We start from the raw sequence: 22,083 nt of genomic DNA, 5'->3' as shown, positions 1-22,083 counted from the left end.
CAGATGTGTTTATGTTTTGAGTTTAACTCTTATAAATTACTTTTCTTTTCCTCAGGTAGTCTTCATGTTATTTAAAGGATCGCTTAGTATGCCAGTTAAAAAAGTCACACCGAATATTGATCTGCATTGCCAGGGCATCTACCAGCTGTGTGGCACCTCAGAGATCTCTCCATCCAGTTTTTAATAGATTAATATCTCAGTCTGGTACTGGGTTCATTTCTGCATTGAAGGTTGAAGTTTGACCAGATTCTGCTCTTCTAAAGACTTGAGCAGAGGGGAAAGGGTGGTGGTGGGGTATTCACTATTGATAATCATTAACTGTGAATAAACAGCGAGATCAGTCGGCACATACACCGGACTGCATCGACACATTCCCATTTCTGTGGCGTCCCTGCCTGCCTCTGATGCTCGAACTCTGTATGAGCTCACCATGACACAGCTGCTGTTTCTCTTCCTGTTCTGTCTTTGGACGTGCACAGATGCTCAAGAAAAGACGTAAGTGTTGCTGTTGGCCTTCCCCTGCCGTGACGTGTTTTCATAAGACTGAGGAGCATTGCTATAGTTAGGGTATCTGTATCTGTAACGCCTCCTCTCTGTATTCCTTGACACCCTGTTCAGGCACAACTCTTTCCACAGAAGCTTTCTGTGTCTTGCTAAGCTGTACCCTCGGCTCTACTGCTGTCTTTTCCTTTGACGACTAAAGCATGTTCTGAGAGAGCATTGGAAGAAAAGGATGTTGACATTGAGCTTCACAAACGGAGCCGCTTTTCTCCCTGTTCCTTAGGTACCTAATCACTGCCCCTAAAGTCCTGCGAGTGGACGCCCTAGAGAAAGTGGTAGTCCAGCTGTTTAACTATGACCAGGATTGCACCATCACCGTGTCCCTCAAGAGCTACCCAGACAAGCTCAAACTCTTCGCCAAAGAAGTGGTGACAGTCACTGCTGCCAGTCAGTACCAGGGTTCTGTCAATTTGAAGGTAGGCGTAAGAGAAAAGACAGCCCTGCGATTTGGTTGTTAAGCTGTTTCAGCTGCCTGGTGTTTCATTGCATGCACACTGCCCTTTGCTCTGTTTCTCTTCCTCTGCTCCATTCTCTACAGCTCTTGCCAAGAGATTTCCCTAAGGACGGCCCCCCGAGTCCCTATGTGTATCTAGAGACCGTCTCGAGGGACTTCAATAGTGTAGAGAAGCTGCTTGTGTCCCATCACAATGGCTACCTCTTTATCCAGACTGACAAGCCACTCTACACCCCGGAGCAGTCAGGTACGGCTCCACACACCTATCATTTGGACCGATGCATCCCCGTCCTTCGCACAGTGGGTCTCTGGTACTGTGGCTGGGGCAGCACCCATGTTGAAGAGCAGGTTGAAACCCTGGGAGATTTTCTAATCAACAGTTGGCACAGATTGAGCAATAGTTTGAGGTCCTCTGGTCATGACCACTAGGTGTCACCATTACTTTTGAGTTGAGTTTAATTCAGTGCACGTTGAGGCAGATCAGGATTTTAAAGTGGCCCTTAAATTTAAAACGCATTAAAGAGCATATTGAGGCTCATCTCTTTGGGAAATTCCTATGGTTTACTTATAATTATATAATGATATTAAATATGGTGAGTAGCATGACAGTACAATTTAAATATAAATATTAAAGATACTTTACATTTTTTCCAATGAATAGAAGATTATCGCATGATATTGCTAAACAAAACAATTCAGCATTTATCCAAAGTTTATCGGTCAATTCACTTGCCATTTTATCAAGGCAAATGTTGTGTCTCAAAGTGTGGGATTGGAGTGCAGTGTTTGTTGATTCCTCGCCTTTTGCTTTCCCATGATGCTCCAGTCCGGGTGCGCGTGTTCGCTCTGAACGAAGAGCTGAAGCCAGCGCTGCGGCCCCTGACGGTCACCTACGTGGTGAGTCCTGCTGTTAGACTCTCGACTTTCCTGCTTTCTTCCTGTAGACCCTGATTAACTATAATACATCCACACATATACAATGTAAAGCAACAATGAGGTGTTGTGGTCAGAACTAGTCATTGTAATCCTTCATTTTTTATTTGAAAGACTCCTCAGTCAGTAGCTAAAGATCATGTGGATGAAACCAATTAATCTAACTTAGTATCTTAGAGCTGAGAGTTGCCCCAGAAAGCAGGGACTCCAGGGCACCTGAATGGTGCATCCAGCACAGGCACTTCACTGGAGAGACGATTCTCAATTAAAAAACAAAAACACCAAACCTGAATTAAACATGAATGAGAAAAAGGCAGCACTGTGACAGTCCAGGAATGCTGACGGTCACACTGTTCTCTGTTCTCAGGACCCCGAGTCGGTGAAGGTGGACGTGGTGGAGATCAAAGATGTCACAGGCGTGGTCTCACTGCCTGATTTTAGGATCCCCCCCAACCCTAAGTAAGAGCACACATGGCGGTCTTCCTCTCCACAAACCTAAAAGAGGCCAGAAATATCGGACTGTTCGAGTCTACTACTCTCATCAAGCTGTCAACTAACCTTGCTGTTTGTTGTTGTATTTCGCAGGTATGGAGTCTGGAAAATAGAGGCTGCCTTCTCCAATGATTTCACCACCACGGCCATGGCTGAATTCGAGCTAAAGAAATATGGTACCCCGAGCGAAGTGACCTGGGAACATTGAACAATGAATGCTAACTGTACCCCGAGTAATAATAACTGTTGGGTCGTCCAGGGGGATAGTATTTTTTGTCAGAGGTGTCATGTTATTTGTCGTGAGATCCCCTGGGATCAGTGGTGTGACACGTCCTGACTTGACGCTCTTCCTTTCCCCCACAGTCTTGCCCAGCATCTCCGTTGATATCGTGCCCGAGCTCAGCTACATCAGTTATGGGCAGTTTGAGAGGTTCAGATTCACTGTGAAATCCCGGTATGTGCGTCACAGATAAAAAGGGACCTTGTTTGTTTCATTTGTTTGCCTGCAATTTGACTAGTTTGTGTGTGCTGTGATGCAGGGGGGGAATAACCCTGTGTTTGCGTTGCTTGTCAGATACTTCCACGGAGACCCAGTGGCCAAAGCCGATGTCTACCTGAGATACGGTTACGTCGATGGAAAGGACACCACCATGATACCCAAAACAGTTAGGCACGTCTTGGTAAGACTCCTTGTAGGCTCGTCCATCGCTGACCGGCACACACAGGGAGGATGTGCTGCTGGGAGGGCGGCCATTGCGCATACAGAGCCCCTGATGGGATAGCAGGGTGTCGTGGAGATCTCAAAGTGTGTGTATCACCCAGGGGCGTGTTAGAAAGCCCGCCCCAAGCTTCTGTCAAGGGGTTCACACTGCTGGTGTTGTCCCTGCAGATGGAGGACGGGGAGGTGCTGGTGGAGTTCAACTCCCAGCAGGCCCTGAAGATGCAGGGCGAGGACCTGCAGACTCTGGAGGACATGAACGGGAAGTTCCTCTATATCGCTGCCACCGTGATAGAGAGCAAAGGTGCCAGTGGGGTCTGAAGCTCCGAGGGTTTACTGTACACTGTAGAAGGCGAGGTTGTAATATGCCTGAACATTTACAATTTTCTCCTAGACTGTAAAGATGCCATTGATCAGTAAGTCTAGTTTTTGCACTTATGTTGTAAGTCGCCCTGGATAAGGGCATCTGCCAAGAACTACAAATAATAATAATAATAATAATAATAATAATAATAATAATAATGAATAAAATGTAACTTAAGAAATCACAGAATAAGTGTTTCAATTGAAGGGTTTCAAATTAACTGTCTATCATTCATAGTAACGAAATCGTTACAGTTCTATATATGCCGTGAGAAAGGGGGGGCAGGGAACTATCGCTATATCTATACATCCTCTATGGCAGAACAAAGTACATTATGTTGATATACAGCTCTGGAAAAAATTAAGGGACCACTTAACATTGATTTCTGAACTTGGAGTGGTCTCTTATTTTCTTCCAGAGCTATATATATGTAATATACAGTTAGGTCCATAAATATTAGGACAGTGACACAGTTGTAATCATTTTGTCTCTGTACAACACCACAATGGGTTTGAAAGGAAACAATCAATATGCTCTTTAAGTGTAGACTTTCATCTTTAATTTGAGGGCAGTTACATACAAATATGGTTGAACGGTGTAGGAATTACATCCATTTTTATATGTGCTCTCCCAATTTTAGGGGCTCAAAAGTATTTGGACAAACTAACATAATCATTAATTAAATTGTGAGTTTGAATACTTGGTTGCGAATCCTTTGCAGTCAATGACTGCCTGAAGTCTGAACCCATAGACATCACCAGATGCTGGGTTTCTTCCCTGGTGATGCTCTGCCAGGCCTGCACTGCAGTGTCTTTAGATCCTGCTTGTTCTTGGGGTGTTTTGCCTTCAGCAAGTGAAATGCTACTCAATTGGATTCAGGTCAGGTGATTGACTTGGCCATTGCAGAACCGTCCACTTCTTCGCCTTAAAGCACATCTTGATTGATTAATTTCAAATCCACTGTGGTGGCGTACAGAGCCAAAATGATAATTGTGTCTCTGTCCAAATATTTATGGACCTAACAGTATATCAGCGGCAGGAGCAGTTTCTTATATTATTCTGCCTGAATTCGTGGGTGTTGTTTAGCCTGCCCTCTGTCCTTCCCTTTCACTCTCTCGAACACTGACACTCATTTTGTTTCTCCGCTCTCCCCGTCCCTGTCCCCGTGTCCCCATCTCTGTGCCCCCTCTCTGCCTCCCCAGGTGGTATTTCGCAGGAAGGAGAGCTGGCCAGTGTGCAGTATATCTTGTCTCCTTTCACCCTCAGCCTGTTGGCCACGCCTCTGTTTGTGAAGCCGGGACTGCCCTACTACAGCAGGGTGAGGCTGTGCAATGCTCTCCCTGGCTCTCCTCTCACTGTCACTAGTAATATAACAATATTATAATCATAATATCAGGGAAATTGCTAATCCCATGATATTAGACCTCTATCACAATATATTTGGACATGTAAGTCGATCTACACACATATACACAATCTTGCAATCCTTTTATCTTCTAAATGAAAAAACATACACAATAATAGTGCAGTGTGCTCCCCTAGGTGCTAGTAAAGGACCATCTGGGGCAGCCAGTGGGCAGGGTGCCATTGCTGGTGAAAGCCTCCATACTGACTAAGGATGGCGAGGAGAGGCAGCTGTTGTCAGACGGTCAGGACCAGGGAAACGGGCAAACCAGCCAGATCTCTGGCACCACCCTCTTCATCCACAACATCCCCGCCGACACCGCCTCCGTGGACTTCTCTGTAAGACCGATCTCCTAACACCCCCTGACGCATCGCAACACATCAGGCTGTACATCGCTGTCCTTCCCATCAGGGATTGCGCAGTCGTAGGCTGACGGTAACACTGTCCTCCTGTCCCTGTTCCAGTTTGAGACGGCTGACCCCAAGTTGCCACAGGAAAGTCAGGCCAGGAAGTCCTTCACAGCCTTGGCCTACCAGTCCAACAAGCAGAGGTACGTCTACATCGACTGGGCCTCCCAGCACAAGCCGCTGGTGCCAGGAGACCACGTCAACGTCAACGTCTACTTCAGCCACCTGCACATCGACAACATCAGAGCCTTCAGCTACCAGGTAATTCAGCCGCACCGAACACAGAGCTCTGCACCCCTCCCCCCGGCCGCTGGGCAGGAAAATACAGCCAGAGTGAAATGGGGGGCATGACACGAGGGGACACAGACACCGGCACGTGCGGGTGTTCTGTCCTAATCCCCCGCATGTGGTCTGTGCTTGCGGAGGAGTGTGTGACGATGAGCTGTGCTCCTCATCTGCAGATCATCTCCAAGGGCAAGATCGTTACCGTGAGCTCGGAGCCAAGGGTCGGAAACGCCAACTTCCAGAACATCAACTTCAGGGTGACCTCTGACATGGTGCCCTCTGCCCGCCTGCTGGTCTATTACATCGTCATGGGAGAGGGGGAGGCCGAGCTCGTGGCCGACTCCATCTGGATGGACATCAGGGATAAGTGCATCAACAACCTCCAGGTACCGTTGACACCGCCATGGAAGGCTTTGGCTCGGACAGCAGGTTCAATGTCAACACGCACAAACGCGTACAGAGAGCCAGCGGGGCAGCTAGAACAAAGAACAAAAAGTAGGGAGCACCAGCCTAAATACACTCTATTGACCCGAGATGAGCAATGAGACCTATCTATATTATGTCCTTATTTGGTTTTTAAATGACCCCATTGAAGGCAGTAGAAACTCCCCGCTGTGCTGTTGGATTCAGATCATTGGCTCTGTAAAACATGGATCTGTCTGCTCTCTCTTTCAATTGTACATGCTGTTCTCTCCGCAGGTGAGGCTGTCCACCCCTGTCAAGAAGTACAAGCCCAAGGACAAGCTGGACCTGAGGATTGAAGCCGAGCACGCCTCCTACGTGGCACTGTCCTCCATTGACACCTCCATCTACAGCCTGCGGACCCGCGCCAAAGACCCCATCAGCAGAGTGAGACCCCTGGCCATCAAACCGCACATAGTCAACATATTAACCAGGGGGTCGGTCCACTGCCTATGATAACATGCTCTCTTGTTGTATTGTGGGGACAATGTAAATCCCCAAACAGTGGACACTTTATGATGTGCTCCTTACGATATGTTCTTGAGCTTTGAAAGTCAACGTGACACGAGTCTGGCTCTGGCACAGCCGTTTGTATATCTTCACCCTTCTGTCTTGCAGGTGATGCGCCACATTGAGGAAAGTGACCTCGGCTGTGGGGGGGGCGGGGGCAAGAACAACAAAGACGTCTTCCGTCTTGCTGGCCTCACCTTCATCACCAATGCCAACGCCAAGGCTGTCGACCCCCAAGGTAGTCCTCAGCGTACAAAACGGCGCCTCTTTAGTCCGGGAGGTTCATGTTGCAGGCAAAATGTTTTGTACGCACACGCACATGCACACGCACACACACACGCACACGCACACTCTGTGTTTAGGAGGTATCTGTCTCTGTCTTTCAGATGAAACTTGCTCTGAACTTGTCAGACCGAAGCGCTCTTTGGATCTGGTGGAGGAGATCAACAAGAAAGGCAAGTGAGCGGCTGACCGACCTCCTCTAATGAGTTGCGTCCGGCCTCAGACACTGGGATACAGCAAGCAAAGCAAGACGTAGAGTTAATCAGTTGCTACTAGGTGATGTAAAAACAGCTACAAGCACCAAGTTTTCCTGTTGTGTAACTCTGGAGAAGACAGGAGTAGTCACCTTTCATTTAGTGTAATTCTTTCGTTTCTTCGAGGGTTGAGTGATTCATACAGCTTCAATATCAATTAGCATTAGTATTATTGGTAGCAGCAGGAGTAGAGGTCATCACATTAGTATTTGCAGTTTTATATATGTGTTCATCACAGACCTTTATTACAGATTCATTACATTGACAGAGACATTATAGTCACACAAGTTAAATGAGTTCTGTAGTACAATAAAGGAGGTATAGTAGTACTGTACAGGGTTTACGTCGTGGACGAGGACAATGTGCCCACCTTTCCAAACCTGATAAAGCATTACTAATAACTAAGAGGACTACAAATGTGTTTTTCTTTTTTAGAGTTCCTCTTACATGTTTACAGCTTATCACCTCAACAAAAAAATTGTTTGCCAAGATCTCCTGTAATTATCTTAATCTTTAAAATCTGCAAAATGTAATCTACTGTATGAAGACTGTTGGTCTTGCTCATGAGTAAACTGGTAAACCAGAGTAGTGCATTGTGGGAACTGCCCGTTACCCACAGGATAGAGCGCATCTTTGTTGTGTACAACAAAATTATCTCTTGTGCCTCTCACTAGCTTCCCTGCTTACAAAACGGCGCCCCCTTAAAGTGGGAGGTTCATGTTGCAGGCAAAATAAAATCCAAGTTTTTGTGCCCACCACACGCACACACGCACACACACTCTGTGTTTAGGAGGTATCTGTCTCTGTCTTTCAGATGAAACCTTCTCTAAACTCGACAGACCGAAGCGCTCTTTGGATCTGGTGGAGGAGATCAACAAGAAAGGCAAGTGAGCGGCTGACCGACCTCCTCCGACGAGTTGCGTCCGGCCCCAGACACTGGGATACAGCAAGCAAAGCAAGACGTAGAGTTAGTCAGTTGCTACAGAAGGAAAGACGGAGCCAATCCTGTTGTTGCCCCTTTTGTTTTTAACGCTTGATTCTCCTTTGATATTCTGTGTGTAGAAAAAGCACAAACAAGAGGAAAGCAAGGCACTAGAAAGACATTTCAAACCTCTTGCTCATGAGTAAAGTGCTTACCAAGTTTGGGAACATCAGGCCTGATGTGTTTAGCATTGCCAGGTATGGTGTGTCCAGAGCCACCAGCTTCCCTCCATGTAGTGCATTGTGGGAACTGCCTGTTACCCAGAGGAAAGAGCGGCACAGATGAGAAGGGCTCTAACTGTGGGCATCTTTTTTTTGTGTACAACAGAACTATCTCAGGCGCCTCTCACTATCTTCCCTGGCACCCCCTTCTCTCTGCTGCCTTAATTTATTTGACTATACCACTGAATTAAGTACCGGAAGCAGCTTTATAGGTAGAATACAGAGTATCCTGCAGAACCAACACAACGTCTTGTGTAGACTGCATGAGTAACGGGATCTTCTTTGCTCTGCAGTCAACACCTTCAAGGACCCGCGTATACGGCAGTGCTGCCGTGACGGGGCCAGCAGCTACCCCATCGCTGAGACCTGCGAGAGCCGCACCAAGCGCATCGAAGCCCACGTATTATGTAAGAGAGCCTTCCGCCAGTGCTGTGAGCTCGCCAACAAGCTGCGGGCCGAGCAGACCACCATCTACATCCTGGCACGCATGGGTGAGCCCAAGCCGGAGGTCATTCGTTCAGCGCGTCTGCCTGGCGCTGTTCAGGGTGGGCTTTGTGAGCCTCGGGAGGCACAGTTGGGGTAGGTGTGAAGTACGATACAGTACTGACTGAGAGAAGGGGTGGTGAAAAAAGTCAGGTACGCAAACATCTCTAGAATAAATTACATTTACACCATTTATGAATAGGAACCTGGACAAAAACAGTGAGACAGCACACCCTGCTTGACACGTTTACATCGTTCCTTCCTTCTTTAAGATTTAATAAGGATTTTTTTGTGATAAAAAGAAACCACATGGTTTTAATTTCTTGCCAATTCGAAATATACATCTTGCTGCCGGTGTCATCCTAATTCTGTGCTTAGATTTACTGATTGATTTATTAGCATTGGTGACTAACTGGGCAGCGCAGTTATGTGACCGTTTGGTTTGACACATTAAGGCAGGGATGGTGAACTTTTTTGGCTAGAGTGCCCAAAGTCTGATTTGTATACTTTGCTAAGTGCCAAAGGGTGCCAATGATAAATTAGGGATATAAAAGTATATACAGTTGCTAAATGGCAATTTATTTAACCAATATTTATAAAAAAAAATTGTTGTAATTAAGTTATTAAGCAAACATGCTAACGAAACAAACCGCAATACACCACCACCTTGAACCTCCCCCCATATCCCTCTGTAGTCTGGAGAGCAGGTGCAGCTCCAGTCTGCTATGGGAGTCTGATGCTGCTACTTGAGGGCGGTGCCGCCACTGCCAAATATACTGACTGGTTTGCTAAAGTGCCAATCAGTTTAGACATTAAGGCATTAAACTTAAAAAAATAAAAATAAAAATAAAATAAATAACGCAGATAGTCGCTCACTTGGCGTGCCAAGCTGTACAGCTCTGCGTGCAGCTCTGCGTGCCACTCTGGGTGCCACAGGTTCACCATCCCTGCATTAAGCTACTACCCCCACACACACTCACACACACACACACACACTCTGCTTAGGAGGTATGTGGTTTGACACATTTCAGCCACACGTATTCAGAGCCGCACGGTCACAGAGCGCTTTTCTGAAGTCACAATTTAGCTAAAAACATATCAACATATAGTACAGAAAACAGTACTTGGGAGACACCAAAAACACACGTTGAAAGCGTGGTTTCCTTTGTAAAGCCTGCTGAGCAGCAGGTTAAACAGTGAGCTCTGTCCTGTCTGCATCATCTCCTCTGGCCTCTCGTTTCAGAGCTGACCACGCTGTTTGGATTCGAGAACCCACAGGTGCGCAGCTATTTCCCCGAGAGCTGGCTCTGGGATGTCTACCAATTGTCCGATATGTAAGAAAGTGCTTTAACACTAAATGGGGGGGTGAGCTGTTAAGGGTGTACAGTGATGTACCGTATACACCGATCAGCCATAACATTATGACCACTGACAGGTGAAGTGAGTAACACTGATAATCTCGTTATCATGGCACCTGTCAGTGGGTGGGATATATTAGGCAGCAAGTGAACATTTTGTCCTCAAAGTTGATGTGTTAGAAGCAGGAAAAATGGGCAGCGTAAGGATCTGAGCGACTTTGACAAGGGCCACATTGTGATGGCTAGACGACTGGGTCAGAGCATCTCCAAAACTGCAGCTCTTGTGGGGTGTTCCCGGTCTGCAGTGGTCAGTACCTATCAAAAGTGTCCAAGGAAGGAAAAGCGGTGAACCGGCGACAGGGTCATGGGCAGCCAAGGCTCATTGATGCACGTGGGGAGCGAAGGCTGGCCCGTGTGGTCCAATTCAACAGATGAGCTACTGTAGCTCAAATTGCTGAATAAGTGAATGCTGGTTCTGATAGAAAGGTGTCAGAACACACAGTGTATCGCAGTTTGTTGCGTATGGGGCTGCGTAGCCGCAGACCAGTCAGGGTGCCCATGCTGACCCCTGTCCACTGCCGAAAGCGCCTACAATGGGCACGTGAGCATCAGAACTGGACCACGGAGCAATGGAAGAAGGTGGCCTGGTCTGATGAATCACAAGGTGTTGACTTGGCCTCCAAATTCCCCAGATCTCAATCCAATGGAGCATCTGTGGGATGTGCTGGACAAACAAGTCCGATCCATGGACTTGTCCAACTTACAGGACTTAAAGGATCTGCTGCTGATGTCTTGGTGCCAGATACCACAGCACACCTTCAGAGGTCTAGTGGAGTCCATGCCTCGACGGGTCAGGGCTGTTTTGGCGACAAAAGGGGGACCTACACAATATTAGGCAGGTGGTCATAATGTTATGGCTGATCGGTGTATATCACCCCACACACGTGGTGTTCCCCTTGCACTGCAGGACCAGGGTGCGGTTGTACACGCAGTGAGGGTGTCTGCTAATAAATACATCATAATAGTAAACAGTACGCTCAGCGTTTTGTGTCAATGCATGATGGGATGTGTGCTCTTTGCCCCCCAGGTCCGGAGTGAAGAGTCTCACGGTAGACCTGCCCGACTCCCTCACCACCTGGGAGATGAAGGCTGTGGGAGTCTCTAGCAAAGGTTAAAAAAAACTAACAAAAAAACACAAAGAGAGGATGACCTGGAGGGAGACCGTTGTAACGGGTGTCTTAAAACCCTGTGAGGTCTGGAGCGATCTCCCGGACTGACGGTGCCGTGTCTGCTGCTTGTCTCTGTCGTCCCCCTGCAGGTATCTGTGTGTCTGACCCTCTCAGAGTGGCGGTGTCCAAAGAGATGAGCATAGACGTGCAAGTGCCGTACTCCATGGTGCGGGGGGAGCAGATCGAACTGCGCGGCTCCATCTATAACCGGATGTACGAGGACTCCAGGGTGAGCAGGCATTTCCGCGGTCACACTTTTCTTTTCTTTCTAAGGGATCAGTTAATAAGCAGCTTCTATTCAAGGCACATTTTCCCAGGTGAATTAAGTCTTTACCTGTTAGTGGGACTAAGCTGGGAGACCTGGGTTGACAGTGTGGACTTTGACATGGTTTTGTGTACCGAATGCCATTGTTCTCAGAGGAACACTTTCCATATTGCAGAAGGCTGAATCTGCTTCCTAACTTGATAGACATCCCGTGTGTATCAGCATTAGCATCATAATCATATTCTGCCACATAAAGACTTCTGCAAGTGGGCCTCAGAAACGTCTGTGGCCTTGGCTCAACCAGCCTGCTCCTAGAAACATCTACATCTGGTCTTTCCATATAGAGATCTTCTCCTTCACATTGCAGTAGCACTAGGGTCTGGGCTTCAGTCCTTATCTCCTCTCCTCTGGCCCCTCTTGGGAAGATGGTGACATCCAAGCTTGTGTTGGTGCTGCTCAAGGGTTGTCTGAATGCTTTGTCGTCCGTGTGCAGTACTGCGTGACACTGACGGTCAACCCGGGCGTTTGCGTGTTTGGGAGCTCAAAGACGAAGGCCGGATTGATGACCACAAGCTGCAACCCCGCCACTCTGGATAGCTTCTCGGTGAAGCTGTTCTCCTTCACCCTGCTGCCCCTGGAGGCTGGCACACACACGCTGACCTTCACTCTGCGCTCCATCAAGGGCTCCGAGTCCCTGATCAAGACCCTGCGAGTGGAGGTAAGGCTCTTCCATGAACAAAGACGTGCCAACCACCTTTTGTTTTTAATTGTAGCCCTGGGCTCCCCACCTGAGAGTTGCCCTGTGCATGCCATCCAGTGTGAGGTGCCAGGACACCGATGATAGGGTGCCGAGGTTTATTTCCCTGGCTGATCCTGTGTCTTTGTTTCAGCCCGAAGGCATCAAGTCTGAGATCAGCTCCGGTGGCACACTGGACCCTCGAGGCATCTATGGTGAGCACTGAAGACCCATCCCTCTGTTCCAGCACAGAGAGCTCTCTACGGCACCAATGGATCATTTGCATTAACCACCGGAGATAAAAGGATAAAAACTGTGCGCTTCTGCTCTTCACTGTTAACTGCTTGAAATGTTCACGGTGCGGACCTGCTGGGGTGAGTGGGTTTGCCACAGGCAGGGAAGGGATCTCTTTCACTCCCATCTTCTCTTCCAGGGCCGCTGAACAGGAGGCTGGAATTTCGGCACAAAAACCCGTCCAACTTGGTCCCCCGGTCCAAGCCAGTGCGCTCTCTCAGCATCACTGGTACAGTCAGAGCGGGCCGTCCCAGTTGTCTCTTTACCTCCTCCCTCTGCCTCTCCCTCCTTTTTCTACCTCCTCTCTCACTCTCCTTACACTTATTAACACTTACTCTTCCGTGAGACTTCTTAGATCTAATAAGCAATTGATGCTTAATATTCCACGGACACGTTTTAAGTGTAAGGGTGATCTTGCATTTGCTACGGCAGCACCGAAATTGTGGAATGCTTTGCCCCAGTCAATTAGATCATCGGACACGATAGGAGTATTTAAAACACATTTGAAAACGTATTTATTTTCTAGGGCATATGAGAGTTGATAGAATGTCATCAGCTGGACAGCAGAGTATGGCCTTGTCTATGTGTATGGTGTGAATTGATTGTCTGCTGTGCTGTGTTTTTACTATGTTTATTAGGTTTATTATGTGTTTATAGATGCATTGTTTTTTAGTATGTTTGATTATGTTTTTAATTGTACAGCACTTTGGTATGACTTTGTAGTCTTTAAAGTGCTTTATAAATAAAATTGAATTGAATTGAATTGAATTACAGCAGGGGTAGTGAATAGGCGGAACGCGGGCCAAATCCGGACCGCCAGACGCTTTTGAAAGGACCACGAGAATAATTTGAATTAACTGATTCACAGCTGGTTTCCAATGAAAAGACATATTTCTAACGGCGCACAAATCGAAAATTGTGCATCCACGTTTCAATTACAGAGCTCCACCTACACCACCAGTCAAAAGTTTTAGAACACCCCAATTTTTCCAGTTTGTATTGAAATGTAAGCAGTTCAAGTCCAGTGAATAACCTGAAATGGTACAAAGGTAAGCGGCTTCAGGTAAGCAGTGTTACACGCAGCTCCTGTGGATAGAAGTGACACTGTATTCCAACAACGCGCACTTTGTTTGAAAGCTTATTCTCTTGGCTACCAGCGTGTTTCATTCTCAAACACATCCGATTCACAGTGTCCATGTCGCCTGTAAACAGAGTTTTCTATCTTGACATGTTGAGCTCTCTACGGGTGTGTGCTGCTTCTACCAAAACATGGATGGACTTGTTTTGATCAGTAGACTGTCTGGTTCCAGAATATGTCTTCAATGTCAATTTTTTCTGAGATTTTGTATTCATACTCAGACCAAAAATCCCCCCACCACCCCATTTCAGAATTCACCCCCTACACTGAATTCCTCGATCCTCTTTGCCCTCACATTTTACTAATTCAGGGACTTGTGTGACTGTGTTGGAAAAGGCTATTTGAGGGCAAGATTTTCCCCTCCCTCTGGAGTCTGGACTATCCCTGCCTTACACCTCCCCCCGATTATCTCTCTCACACCGTCTCTGCCTTCTCCTCTCCATCTCTCGTGTTGTGCAGGGGAGCTGATGGGGAACGTGTTGGCCTATGTCCTGGACCCCTCCGGCCTGCGCCAGCTGAGCACTCTGCCGCGCGGCTCTGCGGAGGTGGAGCTGATGGGCATCATGCCGATCTACCACATCTACCACTACCTGGAGAAGAACGACAAGTGGGAACTGCTGGGCCCCGACACCATCGACAAGCGGGATGAACTGAAGCGGAAAATGAAGGATGGTGGGTCACTGTCCGATGGGTTCATTGGGGGGGGGACCACTCCGTCGATTACCAGTAATTGACTCAATTTAGCAGGTAACGATTTTGATCAAACATAAACCAGAAGGCGGACCGCCCCTGGTTAAGCCCTTTATGAATTCTGTATGGAGACTCAGGCAGTGTCTTGCTTGAATCAAGGATAGCTCACCATCGTTCTGCTGCACCAGATTTCAGCCGCTATCAAAGGCATGCACAAAAGGCATCCATTGTATTGCGGTGTTTCTTGAATAGACCGCATCTGTGCTGACATTGCGCACGCTTGCTCTTTCCTGTCTGCAGGGATGATCAGCATTCTGTCATTCCAGAAGAAGGATGAAAACTCCTTCAGCATGTGGAAGGACAAGGAGGCCAGCACCTGGTGAGCCTGTTCTGCTGATTGAATGGGATTTTAGGTCAGTGCACTGTGCCACCCAGCAGCCGGCATTACTAGTTTGAGTAAGGACAGGGGCTTCGAGCACACTTAGAGTAAGGCACACCGTTATTTCACTGCCAGCTCTCTCTCTCCCCACTCCTACCACAGCGCTGACATTGAGACATCTTCTGTTTGCAGGCTGACGGCTCTGGTCGTGAAGTCTCTGGGGCAAGTGAGCAAGTATCTGAACGTGGACAACCGTAGACTGTGCAACACCATCTTCTGGCTGAAGGAACAACGCCAGAACCTGGACGGCTCCTTCCGGGAGCTGTCCTCTTACAAGCCCGTCAAACTCATGGTAACCGGGCAGTGCCGCTCTGCCACCCCCCTATCCTGCATCATATCAGACCGCCATTTAGAGGAGGCGTGAGGAGTTGCGTGTGACAGTGGGACTGAGGTATATCTGCAGTGTAGCATCTCAGGGATAACAAGCTTGACACATCCAGAACGCAGAGTCTTTAGTTAATAAGACCTGAAAGGGGGTCCAGTCTGTAAGTGCCTTATTTGGGCATTCATTTAGTTTTAATTGGAAGTTAATTATGAGATTAGAAAGAAGAGTAGGACATTCTCACTTCTTTGGTTGCTAGTAGCAGCAATTATGCGTGAGTCGCAGAAGGCTGCTATTCGAACGCCTCCGATTAATTAGTTTAGATCGTGTGGACTGAGAGTGTGCTGCAAACACCCACCGTATGTCCTGCTTTTCTTCCCAATTTAAAGTCCTGGCTAATTATTCTTGGGAAGCCGTATGCAGCACGTGTTCACTCTGGTGGCGCGTCTCCTTTTTGCCCCGAGACACTGCAATGCTTCTGCGATGCGACTAAACGAAGGCAGAAGTGTCTTAAGGGAAACCAAGTGTTATTCTTATTTTTAATTATTATTATTATTTTTATATCTTGGCAGATGCCCTTATCCAGGGCGACTTACAACATAAGTGTTAGAGGGCTATGCGCTGGAGAATCTCTCCCTCCCGCCGCTTGTTCACTCGCCTCTGTCTGAATGTGTGTGTTCAGGGTGCCGGAGCAGACGTGACCGAGGGCTCCATCTACCTGACTGCCTTCACCCTCATCGGGATTAAAAACGCGATGGAAGCCTGCCCCCTGGAGGTAGGAGGACACAGTGGCACTCCTTAGATGAGATGTGCTTAGATGTGCGGGTCAGTGGTTCTCAAACCTTTTCCCCCATGGTGGCCCGGCCCCAGATCAACACATTATGAACTATACAGTCAACATATGTTTTGTTTAATATAAAACATACAATGCACTGGTACAAAGTGAGATAAATGTAATTTACCAATTACCATCACAGACTACGTGAAACATTTGGAATTCCTTCCTTAATATTTTGATGGTGTTCTTTAACGCACATCTGAGAGTGATGTGGCCAAGTCCAGGATGAAACCTGTGTGAGTGTGAGAGCTGAAACTATATAAAGCTTTTGTAAAGGAGGGTACAGGGACCCTCTGAAGACCACACTGTCGCTGTCATTCCAGGAGTTTAAAGACACTCTCGCGAAGGCGGCGGAGTATCTGTCGGCGAAGTCTTCGCGGGTGCGGAGTGTGTATGTGAGGGCGATCACTGCCTATGCACTGGCCCTGCACGACAAGAAAAGCCTGGCAGCCCGCAATCTCTACGAGTCCCTAAAATCAGACGCCTACGTCTTAGGTACTGTGGGGAGCAGTGGGTCCAGGGAAATGCTTGAATGTTTGAATTAATGAGGTGCCCTGACTGGTATGCGGTCCGGAGTGCCCCGTGTCTGCTGGGCTCTCCGAGACCCTGTACGGGGTTGAAGGGGTTGAGTGAAGTCGAAGACGATGAAGGCATTGTCTAAATCACCTTCATGTGCTCCTATGGCCTCAATTTAGTTCAGTTGGCTAGCCACCATCTCCATGCTGCATAGGCAGACACAGGCAAGTTATACGGAAACAAAGGCAAAACTGGAAACCTATTCTGACTGAAACCTCCCTGTTCCTAGGAGTTGTCCCTGCCCGCCACTGGGTCTCCATTACCTGCTTGACTGGAGGTGGTGGTAGTCGATACGTGACAGATGTATATTGAACTATGTCCGCTGTTTCACGGTACAGGCAACCCACCCATCTCTCGCTTTTGGAAGGAGAAGGGGCAGGATGGGCAGGACAGCCAGGCCTCCTCTCAGCCCAGCAAGGGCACAGCCCAGAGCGTGGAGACCACCGCCTACGCCCTGCTCACCACCCTGCTGTTCGGCGGCCTGTCCTACGCCAAGCCAGTGCTACACTGGCTGACCCATGAGCAGCACTTTGGAGGAGGGTTCTACTCCACACAGGTGAGCGAGCCCTAACACACTAACACTGAACAGCGCCCAGTAACACTGAACACACTGCTGCCCATGTGTGTCCCCGGGTGCGTGTGCCTGCTGATCTGGAAAAGCTCCTCTGGTTTGATGTGGTCGATGCCTTTCATGATTTTGAAGACTTGGATCAAGTCCCCCACGTAGTCTCCTCTGTTCCAGGTGAAAAGGTTCAGGTCCTCAGTCTCTCAGTAGGACGTTCCCTTCAGACCTGGAATAAGTCTGGTTGCTCTCCTCTGAACTGCCTCTAGAGCAGCGATATCTTTCTTGAAGTGTGGAGCCCAGAACTGTCCACAGTATCCAGATGAGCTCTAACAGTGCATTGTACAGTCTGAACATCACTGCCCTTGTTCTCAATTCTACACTTTTGACAATATACCCTAGCATCCTGTTTTCCTTTTTTATTGCTTCCCCACATTGTTTGGATGGAGAAAGTGAGGAGTCCACATAGACTCCTAGGTCTTTCTCATGCGTTACTTCATCTAGTTCTATTCCTCCCACAGTGTAATTATAGTGGACATTTTTGTTACCTGTATGTATTACCTTGCACTTGTCCACATTGAATTTCATCAGCCAGGTCTCGGCCCACAACTGAATATTATCTAAGTCCCTTTGAATAGCCTGTGCTGCCGAGATTGTATCTGCTGAGCCACCTATTTTAGTATCATCTGCAAATTTGACAAGTTTGCTAACTATCCCAGAGTCCAGATCATTAATATAAATTAGAAAAAGCACAGGCCCTAGTACTGAACCCTGTGGAACTCCACTAACAACCTCACTCCAGTTAGAGGCAGCTCCTCTCATGAACACACTGCTGCCCAGCCCAGTAACACCGAACACTGAAACCCCGTGTCCGTCTTCCTGCCCCGCTAGGACACCGTGGTCACCCTGGAATCCCTGATGGAGTACAGCCAGCTGGTCCAGCACGCTGTCCTAGACATGGAGATCCAGGCATCTTACAGGACTCTGGGGGATCTGAATATCGTCTCACTCACCCAGAGGCAGCCTGTGGTCAAACCCATTAATGTGAGCAAATTAAGTTCCTTAACTTCATATGACAACGTTGCTTATTAATATGACAACTGTCACCACTTGCCCCCCGGCTGCCTGTCCTTTCTGCCTGACCTGACCCCTCTGACGGGGGTGCTGCCGTCTCGTTCCAGGTGACCAAGGAGGATGATGTCATAGTGTTGACGGGCAACAGCAGAGGGGTGTCCATTGTCAACGTGAGTCCTGGGTTGTCGCTCGGGGAGGTACACACACTGGGCACTGGACTCGCGGCCCAGGAGCTAATTTCAGCCGAGGACATTACTGCACATACTACTACATTCACACACAAAAAGGTTTCCAAGGCTTCTGATATCAGTGATCATAAAATGAGGTAACGATAGCCACTGTGTGAATAGAAAACATGCACCCATGTATGTCCTGCGCGGCTGAGGAACCGGTGCAATTGGCCAGGGCAACCAAAACGATCGTGTGCCACCCAGTTATAGCGTCTGAGCCGCTCAACTTCCATTCTACAACATTTTGATATTATAAACTTCTTTGTTTGTGTAAAGTGTGTAAGCATCATTCCCCGTGTGATCGTGAGCCCTCCGTTGCCGTTGCAGATGCAGACGGTCTATTACAGCACCGTCCCTCTTCAGAGCTCGTGCAACTTTGATCTGACGATCGAGTCTCTGGCAGCCAACCTACAGAGCTCAGGTACCATTTCTCATCCTGGTGTTCGTACCATCTGGGCTGCACTGGACGGGTCTTTGGGATCTGTATTAATGTGGAGAGCGGTAACTCTCGTCTCCTAACAGCGCTTTGACCAGAACACGTAACTTATTTATTCATGTATTTATGTCTTTTCCAGATTTCATGGAAAAGACGTCCCGCATTAAAGCCTGTGCGAAGTGAGTAAATGCATGGTTATTATGAAGGAGGTCTTGCTTATTATCATCATGTCAGGAAAGGAAACAACTTAACAAAAAAAACTGAATCATCACAAGTGTCCAGGCGGAGTTCAAACATACACTGTTCTACCTTTTGTCACATAACGCCATTCAGATATCTCACAAAAACACAATCCCTCTGAACACACTCATGCACACTTATGTCTCCGATGGGGGTCTTTGTTCTAAGAATTACACTTTGGCTGCTCATCCTCGGAGGAGAACGCTCCGTGGGTGTCCGGCCAACTCATCGGTTGGGTTGCTTCGATGCGCGGTCGACACAAAACGTTTGCGCCAGAACGGAGGCAGTGATCTGGTAGAAACTATCGCACAGAGCCCTGCAGTGTGGATGCGTGCTTGTGTCTGTTGTGCAGGTACAAGCCTCGGGAGAACGAGGTATACTACGAGTCTGGTCACGCTGTGATGGAGATCTACCTGCCCACTGGTCTGGTGCCCATCCAGGAAGACTTGGACACGGTGAGAATCCCAGCTGTGCTCTCTGTGTCAGGGTTCAGCGTTGATTACTGCAGCGTAGGCTCCAGGCTAGAATCTGCCCTTGAAACAAGATCTGGTGTTTTTGTTTCAGGGAACTTCTCCTGTGTTTTACCAATAAGAAAATCCATTCTTACACTATATTCAAGTTTTAATCGCATAGGCCCTGTGGTGGTGGGCAGGCGGCGCTCTCCCGGTGAGCCGGGCCAGGCGGCCGTGTGGAGCTCGGCTCACACAGTCTTGTTGTTTCACAGCTGGCCAATGGGGTGGATTACCTCATCTCTGAGTACAAGATCCTGGATGACCGGGTCACCATCCAAGTGGACTCTGTAAGTATTTCTCCTTGCTGGCGTCACAGCCAAACTGCCCTGAACTCCCAGCCCCCGGCCTGCCCCCCAGTCCTGCACAAGGTGGATAAACCCTGTTCCTGTATACACACAAATGACTCAACATCTTTTTGCCACCTCTTCTGTATGAGATGTAACCTTTGACACTATTGTCACTGACTGTAGCAGCAGCTGTTGACTCCACAGAGCCTCGTTTCTGTCACAGTTATGTTTTTACAAAGTGCTCTGAAAGCACCAGTGACTCCTGCATTTAGCAGAGAGAGAGGGAGGGAGAGGGAGAGGGAGAGAGTGTGTGTGTGTTTGCTCTGTCTACACCCACAGCCCTTTCCTTCCAGATCCCCTCCGAGGAGCCCCTGTGCGTGGGGTTCAGGGTTCGAGAGCTGTTCCGCACCGGCATGGTCAGCTCCTCCCTCTTCAAGGTGTTCGAGTATCACAATCCAGGTAGGCCTGCTATACCATAACATCATCGCTCTGAGCAGTACTCAAAGGGCCCGGGGCCAGGGCGGTCCTGGGGCTCTGTGGGGGGCTCCTGCGAGGGCGAGCGCGAGTCTGAGGTGACGTCTGAGCACACAGACTAGTGCCGTGTGTTGTATTTTGTGCGTGATGTGCGTGTTGTATTGTTTGTGTATATTGTGGTTGACACTCCTGAGGCCAAGTGAGGCTAAAGCCCGCTCTACTCCTCTGCCCCACAGACAGCCAGTGCTCCAGTGTCTATTACCCCCACGGGGAGCGCCAGCTGCTGCGCCTCTGCGACGGAGAGCAGTGCCAGTGCATGGAGGGTGAGTACCGACCCACACTGCCACACAGCCGACCCGGTTTGGATCATGGGGACTCACGAGCAGCAGTGTGAATACGCCGCTTGACCTGGCTGTTAGTGACACATCTTTGGGTCACTACCCCTCTATCCGTCTCTGGCTGTCTGTCTGATGATGATGATGATGATGTCACCTGTCCCTCTGTCCCCAGCTGAGTGCAGTCAACTCAAGTCCGATATGAACCTGGAGATCACAGTGGAAAGAAGGCTAGAGAAAGCCTGTGAGGCGGACATCGCATACGGTGAGCACAGGAATAATTTGTGCAGCAGCAGCAACAGTCATACTTGAATGAGTTTGAAATGAAACGGTCAGAGGCAAGAAGAGAGAGGCTTGTAGAAAAACACTTCTCTTCCCTCTTTCGCTCCAGCTTACAAGGTGGAGATCGTGTCCTCCAGTGAAGAAGGAGATTTTGTCCTCCATACAGCCACGATCGCAGACATCTTCAAGAAGGGTAAGGACCCACACCCTGGGGTGTTAATGTCATTGCTACTGTGTGTGCTCTACAATAAAGCTCTACGAGTCTCTCTGCACCGACGGCCTGGATTCCTAGAAAGCGTTTCCTCACCCAGTCATCTCGGTAAAGCCTGCTGAGGAGAAGCGGACAGTAGCTCGAGGCCATCTGACCGCCGTCTCCTGTGCTCTCTCTGGCAGGCGCTGACAGGGTGAGTAGGGACTCGGAGGTGACCTTCATCAAGAAAGCCTCGTGCACCGGCGTGAGCCTGCAGCCAGGAGGACACTACCTGGTCATGGGCAGAGAGGGGATGGAGATCGCGGAGAGGCCAAACTTCAGGTCAGTGAAGGGGTGGCTCCTGCACTTAGATCACCGACTCCGCGGTCAGGGGAGTGTGTGTGCGTTTGCGCGTGTGTCTGGGTGTCCCGTCTCAGCGCAGTTTTGTCCTGCAGGTACCGATACCCGCTGGACTCCTTGACCTGGCTGGAGCTGTGGCCCTCCTCTGAGAACAGCAGCTGCCCCAGATGCTCCGAGTTTGGGGCGATCCTGGAGGAATTTTCTGAACACTTCCTGTTCTCGGGCTGCTCCTGAGAACGCAGACGCGGCTGTGTCGCTGAAGGCCCGTGATGTTGACCAGGGATGGTGTTGACCAATGACTGTTGTACATACACCCACATTAAAGTCTACATGTTATCTTTTACAAACTCAGCGATGGTGGCATTGTAACTTCTCTCAAGCAGACTGCGCCTCTTCTTTATTG

The 22,083-nt window shown here is 48.7% G+C and overlaps 1 protein-coding gene across 1 annotated transcript; it reads left to right on the top strand.

Moving 5' to 3' along the window:
• Positions 1-334: 334 nt before the first annotated feature.
• c5 (complement component 5) lies at positions 335-22,031 on the top strand. The gene is made up of 42 exons (XM_066712634.1): positions 335-495; positions 785-977; positions 1,100-1,262; positions 1,842-1,912; positions 2,316-2,407; positions 2,534-2,616; positions 2,804-2,894; positions 3,015-3,120; positions 3,330-3,462; positions 4,725-4,840; positions 5,065-5,265; positions 5,392-5,595; positions 5,796-6,005; positions 6,319-6,468; positions 6,700-6,829; positions 6,978-7,046; positions 7,942-8,010; positions 8,624-8,821; positions 10,057-10,147; positions 11,259-11,341; positions 11,490-11,629; positions 12,159-12,383; positions 12,556-12,616; positions 12,835-12,924; positions 14,293-14,505; positions 14,824-14,902; positions 15,095-15,254; positions 15,967-16,059; positions 16,446-16,617; positions 17,037-17,254; positions 18,152-18,304; positions 18,442-18,504; positions 18,892-18,985; positions 19,140-19,179; positions 19,593-19,695; positions 19,965-20,039; positions 20,393-20,498; positions 20,750-20,836; positions 21,024-21,113; positions 21,240-21,323; positions 21,524-21,662; positions 21,776-22,031. The coding sequence occupies exons 1-42, from the start codon at positions 431-433 to the stop codon at positions 21,912-21,914; spliced, it is 5,142 nt and encodes a 1,713-aa protein (XP_066568731.1). The 5' UTR covers positions 335-430; the 3' UTR covers positions 21,915-22,031.
• The last annotated feature ends 52 nt before the right edge of the window (positions 22,032-22,083 follow it).

Source organism: Amia ocellicauda, chromosome 9 (assembly GCF_036373705.1).
Source record: "Amia ocellicauda isolate fAmiCal2 chromosome 9, fAmiCal2.hap1, whole genome shotgun sequence".
In the NCBI taxonomy this organism is placed as follows: domain Eukaryota; kingdom Metazoa; phylum Chordata; class Actinopteri; order Amiiformes; family Amiidae; genus Amia; species Amia ocellicauda.
Note: the sequence above shows the minus strand (reverse complement) of the source record. Positions and strands in the feature narration are given on the sequence as shown.